Source organism: Quercus robur, chromosome 4 (assembly GCF_932294415.1).
Source record: "Quercus robur chromosome 4, dhQueRobu3.1, whole genome shotgun sequence".
Taxonomy (NCBI): domain Eukaryota; kingdom Viridiplantae; phylum Streptophyta; class Magnoliopsida; order Fagales; family Fagaceae; genus Quercus; species Quercus robur.
This window is the reverse complement of record NC_065537.1, coordinates 9,121,223-9,134,600: the sequence shown is the minus strand read 5'-3', so window position 1 is coordinate 9,134,600 and position 13,378 is coordinate 9,121,223. Positions and strand designations below refer to the sequence as shown.

Here is a 13,378-nt window from a genome sequence, read left to right as displayed (position 1 = left end):
AGGACATCCATCTCAGTGCAATCAAAGTTTGCATTGTCAGTATCATTAAGACCGTGTGCACACTATTGAAGACTGCAAAACCTTACGGGATTTTCTAGAGCAGTTGGTCAAGGCTGAGAAATTAAAGCAGTTCTTGTCTTAGTCATTTGCACAAGGGGGAAAGATCGGGCCAACCCCTCATCGGGAGAACTATCTACGGCCATCCTTGGGGACAATCAATGTGATTATGGCAGCTCCAGGTCGAACAAGTATATATCAATCTGAGGTGATGTCTGTATCAAACTTGCACAGAGAAATTCTCACCCCTAAGGCTAAGCGAGGGAGGATGCAAGCCCGACCAACTCTTAGTTTATTGGATGAAGATAAGGCTGGAACTCATCAACCCCACGATGATGCGTTGGTAGTAACGATTCAAATTGGGGGTTATGATGTGAAGAGAGTCTTAGTAGATCAAGGTAGTGGGGCAGAGATCATGTACCCTAATCTATACAAGGGACTAGGGGTTAAGCCAGAGGATTTGGACAGTTACAATTCACCCTTGGTGGGATTCGATAGGAAGATGGTTGTCCTTAAGGGTATGGTTAAGTTGCCTATTCAGATGGGTTCTAGAGTAGTGGAAGTGAATTTCATTGTGGTGGAGGCATATTCACCTTATACAGCCATTTTGGCGAGACCATGGCTTCATGCCATGAAGGCTGCGTCTTCAACTTTGCATCTAAAGGTGAAGTACCCCTCTGGGGAGCAATTTGAAGAACTTGTTGGGAGCCAGGCCATGGCACGGTAATGCTTGGTCACTGCTATCAGGCACCAATCCGGGGGCGAACCTTTAATGTCCTCGGATAGGGCTTTGTAGTAACCAATGAATGTGGAAACTCCCTCATGCGTTGTGGGTGAGGAAGCCAAATGTGAGGGGTTGGAAAGGGTGATGATATGTACTGACATAGAGAAGTTTTTTCAAGTAAGGGTACAACTGCCTCTTCAAGAAAAGGAAGAGCTACTGCCTTTCTTACTCGAAAACATGGATATCTTTTCTTGGAGCGCTTATGAAGCTCTTGGAGTGGACCCTAATTTTATATGTCGTCACCTTAATGTCAATCCAAATGTTGTCTCAAAGAAGCAACTACCTTGGCACTCATCCAAGGAACACGCCGAGGCTGTTAAAGAAGAGGTAACGAAGCTCAAGCATGCAAGGGTAATAAAGGAAGTCTTTTTACCCATAATGGTTGGCCAATACAATAGTTGTGAAGAAGAAGAGTGGGAAGTGGAGGGTGTGTGTAGATTTCACAGATCTAAACAAAGCTTGCCTTAAGAATCCCTTCCCAATGCCCTAAATAGACCAATTAGTAAATGCTACCATTGAACATTCTCAGATGAGCTTTTTGGATGCCTTTCAGGGGTACCAACAAATTCCACTAGCTTTGGCCGACCAGGAGAAGATTGCTTTTCTTACACCTATTGGGAATTATCATTATAAGGTGATGCCTTTCAAATTGAAGAATGTTGGATCTACCTATCAAAGGATGATGACAAGAATGTTTGAGTCCCAACTAGGCAAGAATATTGAGGTTTATATTGATGATATGGTTGTGAAGAGCAGGGTGGTCGTTGAGCATTTGAAGCACAAGGAGATATTTTTAAAGTGTTGAGGAGGCACAAGTTATGCCTTAATGCTTCTAAGTGTTCTTTTGGTGTTAACCCGAGCAAGTTTTTGGGTTATATGGTCACGCATCATGGAATTGAGGTTAATCTTGATTAAATCAAAGTGATTAATGATCTACAACCACCTTAGAATCCGAAGGAAGTGCAAAAACTAACAGGGATGATGGCTGCCTTTAACAGATTTATATCTAGGTCAACAAATAGATGTAGACCATTTTTCTAGCTGTTGCACAAATAGAAGGGGTTCGAATGGAATGAGGAGTGTGCTCTTGCCTTCCAACAGCTGAAGGATTATCTTTCTTGGCCACCCATTATGTCGAGACTCAAAAGGGAAGAAGTCCTCTTCGCTTATATTGTTATGGCTTCACATGCAGTCAGCTTAGTACTAGTGAGAGTGGAGGAAGGAGTACAGAGGTCAGTCTATTATGTGAGTAAATCTCTGCACGAAGTTGAAATTTGCTACTTGCTTTTCGAAAAGGCCATCTTGGTAGTGGTGCACACTATGAGGAAGCTTCCCTATTGATAGGCCACAAACTGAATGACCCATTGTGATAAAAATTAATTAATTAATTAGCCAAGTTATTAATTAATCAATTTATCATGCAAACGCGTGATAGTATAAACAAATCACCAATAAAATAATTATGCAGCAGAAAATAAATAACACGATGATTTGTTTACGAATGGGGAAAACCTAACGACAAAACCCCCACTGGGTGATTTTCAAGTCACCACTCCTGAAACTCTACTATTATCACAACAAGCAGTTACAAGTAAAGGAATCCAAGTACCTTATTAACCTACAGTTGAACCCTTACCCCAATACCCAATTGGACTTGTTCTGTAGTGACAGTTCCCCTTTTAGATGCACGACTCTCAAGTACATGACTAACCAATTGCGCGGATCCCAGTATACGACTTCAATCACCAACTAAGAAGGATGTTGGTTGCATAGTTCTTCAGTTCATCTACACGATAAAGATCAAGAAGATGCTTGGTCACAAAACCTTACAGTGCACATACACAGCAACTTCTTCAAGAGAAAAAAATGAACTAGGGTAAGAACTTCGTCTCCGGTCACAATTTGCTTGAACAGAGTTTGCTCAAAACTTGTGCAACTTGTGAACACTTTGACGGCCCTTAAACTGATCCTTTTATATGTCTAGGGTTAGGAGAAAAGAAAACCCAAAGACACATTCATGAATCCCAAGAAAATCATATTGGAATTCTGACAATCTTAAATCTCGACAGATAGTAGGTGTCGAGCAGCTGTCGAGCAGGTGTCAAGCACACCGAATAAAGAACAACTTCCTTAAGCTCGATAGATGCAGTTGTCGAGCCAGCTGTTGAGTTTTAATAATTTTGCACTCTGAACTTGTTTTCTTGAATAGACTTGAAAGTTTTAATACTTTACCTTGAAACAAAGTTTCTTGAAGTATTTAAATCATTCTAAATCTACCCAAATACAAGTAAAGTGCGTTTTGTCAAAGGATAAGCCAATTACATAGAATCATGACATCTGTTCTTAACATGTGAAACACATATGTCCTAACACCCATTACTTTCAGGCACCCACCATTGTAGTTCTAAGTCAACTCCCCTTGCAATCTTTATTGCAAAAAGTTGATTATACGGGGAGAGTTGCCAAATGGGGGACAATCTTGGGGGCCTTTGATATAATGTACATGCCACGTACTTCAGTTAAAGGAAAAGTTCTTGTAGATTTAGTGGCTAAGTTGACTAAGCCTCCAATGAGGGTAGAGGTTGAAGAGCATAGATTAGAGGGAAAGCTAGCTTAGACAATTTCTCCACAGTGGCTTACACCCTAGATGTTGTATATTGATGGAGCAGCAAATCAAAAGGGATCCGGGGTGAGGCTAGTAATAGTGTCCCCGGATGGAATCACTATTGAAAAATCTTTAAGATTAGGCTTCTCAGCCACGAACAATGAAACTGAGTATGAAGTTCTACTGATAGGGCTAGCTATGGTTTTAAAAATGGCAGGAAAAGTTGTCGAAGTGTTCTCGGATTCCCAGCTCATCGTGGGGCAAGTAAGAGGAGAATTAGAGGCCAAGGATTTAAGAATGCAAGGGTATTTAGGTCGAGCTCAGTGCTTGTAATCAGATTTTGAGTTCTTCACCATACAACAAATTCCTAGATGTAGGAATACATATGCTGACTCTTTAGCAACCCTTGTGACCTCTTCTGGCACATATCTACCTCGAGTAATACTTGTTGAAGATTTGCATAAGCCTGCTGAGGACCAGAAGGAGAAAGTTCTGGTTCACCAGATCAGGGTCGGACCTTGTTGGATGGATCAGTTGGTCTTATTCCTTAAGGATGGTGCCTTACCTCTTGATAGGGGGAAGGTAGAGAAGATAAGGAGGAAAGCTCCTCACTTTTGGTTGTCTGAGGGGTAGAAGCTGTACAAACATTCTTTCTCTAAACCTTATTTGCTTTGTGTTCACCTTTAGGTAGTGGAATTGCTTCTAGAAGAATTACGTGAAGGGATATGCAAAAGTCACACTGGGGGCAAATCCTTATCCCATAGAGCTTTTATTCAGGGGTATTGGTGGCCGAATATATAGAGAGATGCCCAAGAATATGCAAAAAAGTGTGACCAGTGTCATAGATTTACTCCAAACATTCATCAACCTGGAGGTGTACTCAATCCTTTGTCCAGCCCCTAGCCATTTACTTAATAGGGCCAAGATATTGTAGGACCATTTCCTAAGGCCACAGGAAATCAAACATGGGATTACTTTGCAAAGCGGGTGGAAGTTGAGCCATCATCTAATATCAGAGACGTAGATGCCAAGAAGTTTGTTTGGAAAAACATAGTTACTCAGTTTGGCATCCCCCATACTCTCATCTCGGATAATGAGCTTTAATTTGATAATAAAGCTTCTAGGATTTACTGTTGTGAGTTAGACATCAGGAACCGATATTCAACTCCAGCTTATCCACAAGGAAATGGACAAGCTGAAGCGGTCAATAAAGTCATAGTGAATGGGCTCAAGAAGAGGTTAGATGAAGCAAAAGGAAGGTGGGTGGAAGAATTAACGCACGCTCTTTGGACATATCGGACTACTCCTCGTTGGTCAACCGAAGAAACACCTTTTTCAATGACATATGGGTCTGAGGCAGTAATTCCTTTAGAAACTGAGTTTCCAACATTAAGGACAAGCTTATTCAATCTGAACAATAATGATCGGCTGTTGGAGAAAAGCTTAGATCTAATAGATGAGCAAAGAGAAGCTGCCACAGTACAATTGGCACATTATCAACAAAAGCTTAAACAAAGGTATGATACAAGTGTGAAGGAGAGACCACTGATACTGGTTGACTTGGTGTTAAGGAAAGTAGTAGGAACTGCGAAGAACCCATCTTGGGGACAGCTTAGACCAAATTAGGAAGGGCCCTATCGCATCACCTCAGTGGCTAGTATAGGGGCTTACTTTTTAGAAGACTTAGATGGAAATGTTGTACCACACCTGTGGAATGTAAATAACATGCAAAAGTACTATTATTAATGAAAAGGAAATTTGGCCCTTTTTTGTTTCTTTAACTATGTGTGTTGCTTTCCGGTAGTACATATTTCATTAAGTATTAAACAGAAGCTCGGTCATGCCTGGTTCCTCGGACCACATATCTTAGGTAAATTAATACCACATATTTCATTAAGTATTAAACAGAACCTCGATCATGCTTGGTTCCTCGGAATACATACCTTGGGTAAATTAATACTCCATATTTCGTTAAGTATTAAATAGAACCTAGGTCATGCCTGGTTTCTCGGACCACATACCTTGGGTAAATTAATACTCTATATTTTGTTAAGTGTTAAACAGAATCTCGGTCATGTTTGGTTTCTCATATCACATACCTTGGGTAAATTAATATTCCATATTTCGTTAAATGTTAAATAGAATCTTGGTCATGCCTGGTTTCTCAGACCATATACCTTGGGTAAATTAATACCACATATTTCATTAAGTATTAAACAGAACCTTGGTCATGCTTGGTTCCTCGGACCACATACCTTGGATAAATTAATATTACATATTTCATTAAGTATTAAACAGAACATTAGTCATGCCTGGTTTTTCGGACCACATACCTTGGGTAAATTAATATCACATATTTCATTAAGTATTAAACAGAACCTCGGTCATGACGGGTTCCTCGGACCACATACCTTGGGTAAATTAATACTACATATTTCATTAAGTATTAAACAGAACTTTGGTCATGTTTGGTTCTTTGGATCACATATCTTGGGTAAATTAATACTACATATTTCACTAAGGGTTAAACAGAACTTTGGTCATGTTTGGATCCTCAGACCACATATTTTGGATGAGTTAATACTACCTACCCCTCTAAATAACAAATTGAGTTTTAGTCTTATGGGGCTCCCCGGTCCACTAACACTTAGTGGGATGATGCTACTTATATGGTTAAGTGGTGAACAAAGGCCTAACTATGTCAAATCCAAAGGCCTAACTATGTCAAATCTCTATAGCCAACTCCTCACACCTGATTACAATTGGGAGTGGAACCTTGGTCATACGCAGCTCTTTGGATTGAATATTTCAGGTATATTGGTTTATCTTCAAGTTTAGTTATTATTTTGCTGACCATACAAAGGTTAGTTTTCCTTTTTGTTACCAATTGCATAAGAATTAATTACGCTGCTGAGTTAACACTCGAGTAAACGTTTATCTAAGTTAAAGGCAATGTTCTGCCCTTATAGTGATAATTTGAGATTGGAATTGACAATTAAACTATGTTCAATCAGAAATGATACTATTAATAACATGGGAATATTAATCACATAAACGAACTTGATACTTTCATTGAATAAAGCCTTGGAAAGGCCAAGGAAGTACAAAAAAGGGGGGGGGTCTTTTTAAGTTTTTTTACTAAATATAATTATTTATATTTTAAATAATTATTAAATTAATTATGATGTCACTACAGTTTGACCCCAGTTCAACCTCGATTTGATCTCAAATACCTTGAACCTCTTCCTTTTATGGTTCAATGAATGGTTGGGCTTTCAAAACCATGTTTAAAAGCTGAAATCGCATTTAGCATATAGGTTAATTCGCCAAAAAAACAAAGTTGGCAAAAGTCATCGTGGTTGGTAGAAAGTGGAAAGTCACGAAGTCTTCAACTATTGTTAGTCTAGCTATCTCTTATCAAATAATGCAAGGATTATCCAAGAAAGCCTAATATAAGGTGCAGGGAAAGCACGATTGACCCCAAGTCCTTGGCATCTTTGTTAAGTTTAGTTGTTAGGTCTTCCTAAATAATGCAAAATTGGTATATTACTAGTGGCGGATGCAACATTTTTGCCTGTTGAATGAAAGACTATCTTACAAAAAACAAACAAGAGGGTAATCAACTAAGAGAGAGAGGAAAAAGGAGAATGATTAGAGTCCTTGAAATACTGACATATCATCTAATAAAAAACTTATAGATCTCTGACAATGCCAAAGAGAAACAAATGAGTAATATTTAACTTTCTAAAAACCTCAATACATATTTAACCATTTATATAGTAAAAAATAAATCTAAGATTTATCCCAAGTGAGTTCTAAATCTCCTCGTTGGCATTATGTAATAAATTATTAGTTTATATTACACTATCAATGTAAAACAATAATTGTTTAAAAGGAAAAGGCCAACATTTTATCTAGAAAGAGATAAAAAAAATGTTGATTTTTGCAAGAGCTTATTCATTTACAACACAAACTAAATTTAATTCCCAAATCCCGAAAAGATATCTCATGTGCCGAGCGCATACAAGAGTTTTGCTGGATCCCATATTCAATACAATTCATTTATTCAATAATAGTCACTTTTCGAATATAGCCAAGGATATGGCCAAGCACAACAAACTGCCCTATTAAAAGCATTTTACAGACAACACATGCCATTGACAAACCTATTCGTTTGGATAAAGGAGAAATTTTATTATCAAAACAAACACAATTTACAATGATATCCAAACACTAAAACAAAATTAATCCCTGAAACACAAATCATTTGCAAATACTAACCTCCAAACTTTTGCAAATACCACTAACCTTATTTATAAGCCAAAATATTACAATCCCAAATTAAAACAACTATTCCAAACAACACAAGTAGATCACATCAGAACCAATGTTCAAAGCTCACATCAAATCCACGACCGAATATAACATTTGCAATCTTCAATTCAAACTTTGACATCAATCTTTGCTATTAGATGATAGCTGATTCCACAATATTCGCACATGCACATCAGTTACTAAGGCCAACCCCTATGGTCACACTGTTAATGTAAAAATAAATTCATAAAGAAAGTCAGTGGTTAAATAGTTATTTGGGGGAAAAAAAAAAACACACACACACACACACACAAGAATAAAATCTTGATGAAAAAGAAACAATTGCTCTGCAGCTTTTACCAAAATTCGTCATGCCTTCATTTTTATCATTCTTTTTAAATACACATCTATGGACTGTGTAAGCACCTATACTCGTTGGCCATATTCTTTGCCATAAAGTTTGAGACAGATTAGTGATGGTTATGGAGTGGAAGAAGGAAACTAATCTAGAGTTTTGAGAGAAAAAGACCTCTATGGAAAGACTAAGGTCACTAAAACTAAATACAAACTGATGAGATTGAGCTTTTGGATTTCAAATTTATTTAAAGCTTTTGAATCTTGCCTGTTTATAAATTAAATTTATTTGTGTTTTTCCAATTAATTTTTTTTTTAACTAGAGTTAAATTTATGTGGTTTTGTTTTGTTTTTTCATTTAAGAAGTTAAGTTAGAGTTGTTTTAAATGTGTGGCTTTTTATTATTGGTTGGGACTACTTGGGACCTAGGTCTTAATAATTTCTCCTTAGAAGGACCTCATAGCATATACGAATTGAATAGAAATTCCCAGGAAAGAACCTACTTAACAACACAAAAGATCATCCAACTTCTACATACTTTGTCAAACCCATATAATGGTTTTAAAACTCAGACTATCCAAAGAACCGGAAAACGAAGAGGTTTAAGGTTTTTGAGGTTGGATAGAGGTCTAACTGAGGTCGAACCATGATGATGTTATGATTAATTTAAAAGTTATTTAAAATATATATAAATAAATATAATAAATTAGTATAAATGGAAAAAATAACTAAAATAGTTCCAAAAAGTAAAAATAAAAACAATCTTTCAAATGTATTTTTTATATGAATGGAATATTATTAATTGTTAAAAAAAATAATAAATAGAAAAATTATTAATTCACATTATACTATCGGGATAAGATAGAATTATATTATAGACAAAACAAATGTTTACAAAATTGTATATTTTTATGCAAATATGTATAATATTTGCACTAGTTTAATCCATAATATACACATGAATTTAACATATGAATACCCTTCAAAAAAAAAAAAAAAACATTAACATATGAATACGTGGGTTTGTAGTACCAATAAATTACTGAAATTAGATATTTAAATGTCTTATAAAAAAATGCAATTAAATGAAAATGGTTTAAAAAAATTTAAAAGCAAATTAATGTAGAAACATGGCTACATGTCCAACCTTTTCATGGGTAAGGGGTAGTGTCAGCCATATTAGTACACAACTTCATTGAAAAAAAAAAAAAAAGACTTTTGAATTTTTTTTTTTTTGGTTTTGCCGTTTTGGGTACAAGTGATAGAGGAAGAAAGGAAACCCAAAGAAGTAAGAAGAATAACTGCAGAAAGAAAACACAGAAGATTGGAGAAGAAGGGAAACTGGAAAACGCAGAAGAAGCAGGGTAAAGATAAGGTTTGTGCTTTTCATTTCTACTTTATTTTGCGGTCTTGGTGATGGGGTGTCCTGGGACTGCATAACGTCAACGCCCCCATCTTTTTTTATTTATTTATTTTTTTAGCTTCAGTCTGACCCGTCAGACCCAGCCACTGTATATTTTGTGTAGAGCGGATTTTGGGTTTAAAGAACAACAGTATTCTCAGAACCAAATGGTAAAAACTGGGGGGGAAAAAAATATAAAAATCCAAACAGATAGGAAAAAAATTACTGTTATCATTTCCTGGCAGCTAATGCGGCACTCGCAGCCCTTGTAGCCCTTGCAGCAATAACAACAGTCCCCTTTCGGCCCTTGCGGCCCAGGCGGCCCAGGCGGCCCTTTTGGCCCTGGCGGCCCAGGCGGCCCTTGCGGCCCTGGATCCCCTTTCGGCCCTGGCGGCCCAGGCGGCCCTTTCGGCCCTGGATCCCCTTTCGGCCCTTGCTTCCCTGGAGGCCCTGGCGGCCCTATTACTTTTAGGCGGCAAATGTAAATCGCCCATGCGATTAAGGTAATTCCTACTATTAGAGCCAAGATCCACCCCAGCACAAACCACACGGATACTGATTGTGGTTGACTTCGTGCAGGCCATATGTTGTCATTTCGTGATGATGGAATGAAAGGGGGAGATGGGGGAAAATGTTGGATTGGAGTAAACTCAAATGCTGGCGCTGTCGGTGGTGGAGGCGGAGTAAGGGAGGGTTGTGGTGGTGGTGGTTGTGAAGAGAGGGTTGGAATTAGTGGTGCAATGATGGTGGTAAACAACATGAAGAACAGGGCAAACATGGTTGAAATATTTGGATTTTGGAGTTGGAGGTGAAGCTCCGTCTGCTCTGAAATACCCACAAAGCCATGCTTTTTATAGTTGCTTGGATCACCATCGTTTGGTAGATAGTCTTAGGCAGTCTCAGACTTCACCAATCTTATTTTTATTTTTTGCATGAACCTCTTTTGTTTTATTTTGTTATTTTTTCCGAAAACAAAAATAACCCAAAAAATAAAAATAAAAAAGAGCCATGGGCCCATGCGACAGGGACTTTTTTATTTTTATTAATAGGAAAGTCGGTGCAAGTACAATAATACATGCATGCACCCACTTTCCAGTTGAATTTTCTAGACCGTACGTAATGGTTGATAACTTCTCAGTTGTGGCTAGTGTAGAGCCGGCTGAATGGTGGAGCAGGAGATGCGATTGTATAAGGTACCAAGTAGAAAAAAAGGTTTTCAAATTTTAACTAATAGGATTATTTATAATCAATAAATAAAATAATATTTTTTTACTAGATGAAAAACAAATAAAAAATAGAGAAAAATGCAACGTCCATAATATTTTTCACAATATTTTTACAACTAATGCTAAGTAACAGGTTGTTATAGCCTGTTATTGATGGCAAAAAAATAATTATAGTGATATTTTCAAATAGAAAACGAAAAACAACTTAAAACCTAGAATTTATTACAAAAAAATTGTGAATGTTGCAATTTTAAAAAAAAATAAAAAATAATAATAAGAGTTTAGTTAGCAAACTTTTACTAGTTTTCATCTAATAAGTCTACCATTAACACCACTCTTTTACTTACTATTATCAATTTATATCATCAACAAGTATGAAAATTTTTGTCAAATTTTTTCTGTCTATAAAATTTCTAATTTTTTTTTTTTTTTTTTTTTTACATAATTTATGTTAATTAGTAGTAATTTTGTATCTAAAACAAGATGATCAATTTTCGTTTTAGGCCCCAAATGCATCTAGCCACCCTTGGGCTTGTGTGGCAGTCCTGATAGTGTGGTGCTTCAGGTAGTTGATTTCCAGTTGGGTTGTATCTCGTGTGCATGTGTTATGTAAACTCTTACTTTTAATAAAACCCGCCTGTTCATGCAAGTTCACGTTGTGTAACTTGAAAAAATGACACATTTTTAAGATCATGGTCACATTGCAACTCCATGATATTGTTTTAGGGAGTTAGCAAATAGATGAATCTTGAGTAAGAGATAAATACTGTAATCTACGACCTTATTTCAAATTTGTCCATGCGATTAAGCTAATTAATACTGAGTGAAGAGAGGGTTGGAATTAGTGGTGCGATGATGGTGGTAAACAACATGAACAACAAGGAAAACATGGTTGAAATATTTGGATTTTGGAGTTGGAGGTGAAGGTCTGTCTGCTCTGAAATAGCCACAAAGCCATGCTTTTTATAGTTGCTTGGATCACCATCGTTTTGTAGATAGTCTCAGGCAGTCTCAGACTTCACCAATCTTATTTTTATTTTTTGCATGAACCTCTTTTGTTTTGTTATTTTTTCATTCTCTGCTGCTAAAAGCCTTAAAACAATAGAAAGCCTAAAATATTCCGAAAACAAAAAATAACCCCCCCAAAAAAAAAAAGGGCTCACTGCTTTAAGCCCACATGGGCCACTGGGCCCATGCGACATGGACCTTTATGTTTTTATTACCTTTCTATAAAGCATCGTAGATCTTTCGTGGAAGATAGAAGTCTTTGATAATCATATTTGTTTTATCCCCTCTCTCTCTCTCTCTCTCTCTCTCTCTCATTGAAGCATCTGCTACCATCACAATTTTTCACATCAGCACAACATAATATTTAAAAAATAAAAAATAAAATTATAAACACTATTTTTCTCTCAGTGAAATTCTATATCTTTAACAAATTCAACTTAAACTTAAACTCAAATTTTGATAGTTTAACTCAAGGTTAATTATAAACACACATTTTTCTTAGTAAAGTTAAATTATGAACACTATAATTACAATATCACTATCTGTAATCAGCTCCACCAATCTGTGACTCTATTCTCAATTTCTTCCTCCCTCTGTGTTCCAACTTCAAACACGCTAATCATTATGTTAAAGTTAAGTTTGATTTACTATTCTTTTTCCCCTTTTCTTTACTCATTTGCCGTTTATGAAGCAAACAATTGGCCTGCATTGCTCCAATTTCCAAGACAACGTGCACCACGTGTGGTTAAAATTTGATGTTTTCATTGATTGAGGTTGTGGCCAAGTGTTTATCCTCTTTCTTCTTTAATTCTTATTAAAATATATATATATATATATATATATATATAACTATTATTAAACTTTAACAAAAAAAAAAACTATTATTAAACTATTATACATCATATAATATATAAAAAAATAGAAATATAACAGGATTTTTTGGGCTAAGCAAAACTATTGATCATTATTTTTTTTTTTTTTATAGTAATTGATTATTTGATTAGATTTTTCATATATTGAGAATTGTCTACTTTCTAGCAAATCTTTAGTTTGTTATTATTTTTTTATGAATGAATAATTTGTTATCCCCTTCTTTGTCACTCTTATATTTTCTTTTCCTTTACTTTGATAAAAAATATATATATATATATATATATTATAGTTTTTTTTATTATGTATTTTTCAATATTGATTTTCGTACATGAACCACCAAACCTTACACCTTACGTCTATGACTGTATATGATTTCATTTAAAGTTTAGACCTGTTAAAATTTAAAACTTATTACTTTATGGGTTCGTGTACTTTTTTTTTCTTATATTTCTCTTTTGAATAGACATATATTTTTTGAATTGTTTCAATAACTTATTCTTTAATTATATATCTTTTTGTTATTTTGAAAGTTTTCACATCTGAATTTGTATTAGTTTTTGCAATATTTGAACATGTTTAGCAGATTTCAATGACTATACCATATATTATTCTTTTGAAGGTAATCAATTTTTCTTTTATATTTCTCTATTGTGTAATTATATACATTTTTTTTTTGTTTCAAAATTTATAGGAAGTAAATCTTATGATTCTTTAATATTTTTTGGCATTTCAAAAGTTTTAATATCTGAATTATT

The 13,378-nt window shown here is 35.6% G+C and overlaps 2 protein-coding genes across 2 annotated transcripts; one reads left to right on the top strand and one right to left on the bottom strand.

Moving 5' to 3' along the window:
* The first annotated feature begins 226 nt into the window (after nt 1-226).
* Nucleotides 227-784, top strand: LOC126721314 (uncharacterized). Its single transcript, XM_050424366.1, has one exon. The coding sequence runs from the start codon at nt 227-229 to the stop codon at nt 782-784; it is 558 nt and encodes a 185-aa protein (XP_050280323.1).
* A 6,835-nt stretch (nt 785-7,619) lies between these two features.
* On the bottom strand, nt 7,620-10,398 carry LOC126720522 (uncharacterized). Its single transcript, XM_050423029.1, has 2 exons — nt 9,743-10,398; nt 7,620-7,984 (listed from the first exon to the last, which is right to left on the bottom strand). Exons 1-2 carry the CDS (start codon nt 10,292-10,294, stop codon nt 7,961-7,963), a joined length of 576 nt encoding a protein of 191 aa, XP_050278986.1. The 5' UTR covers nt 10,295-10,398; the 3' UTR covers nt 7,620-7,960.
* Nucleotides 10,399-13,378: the final 2,980 nt, after the last annotated feature.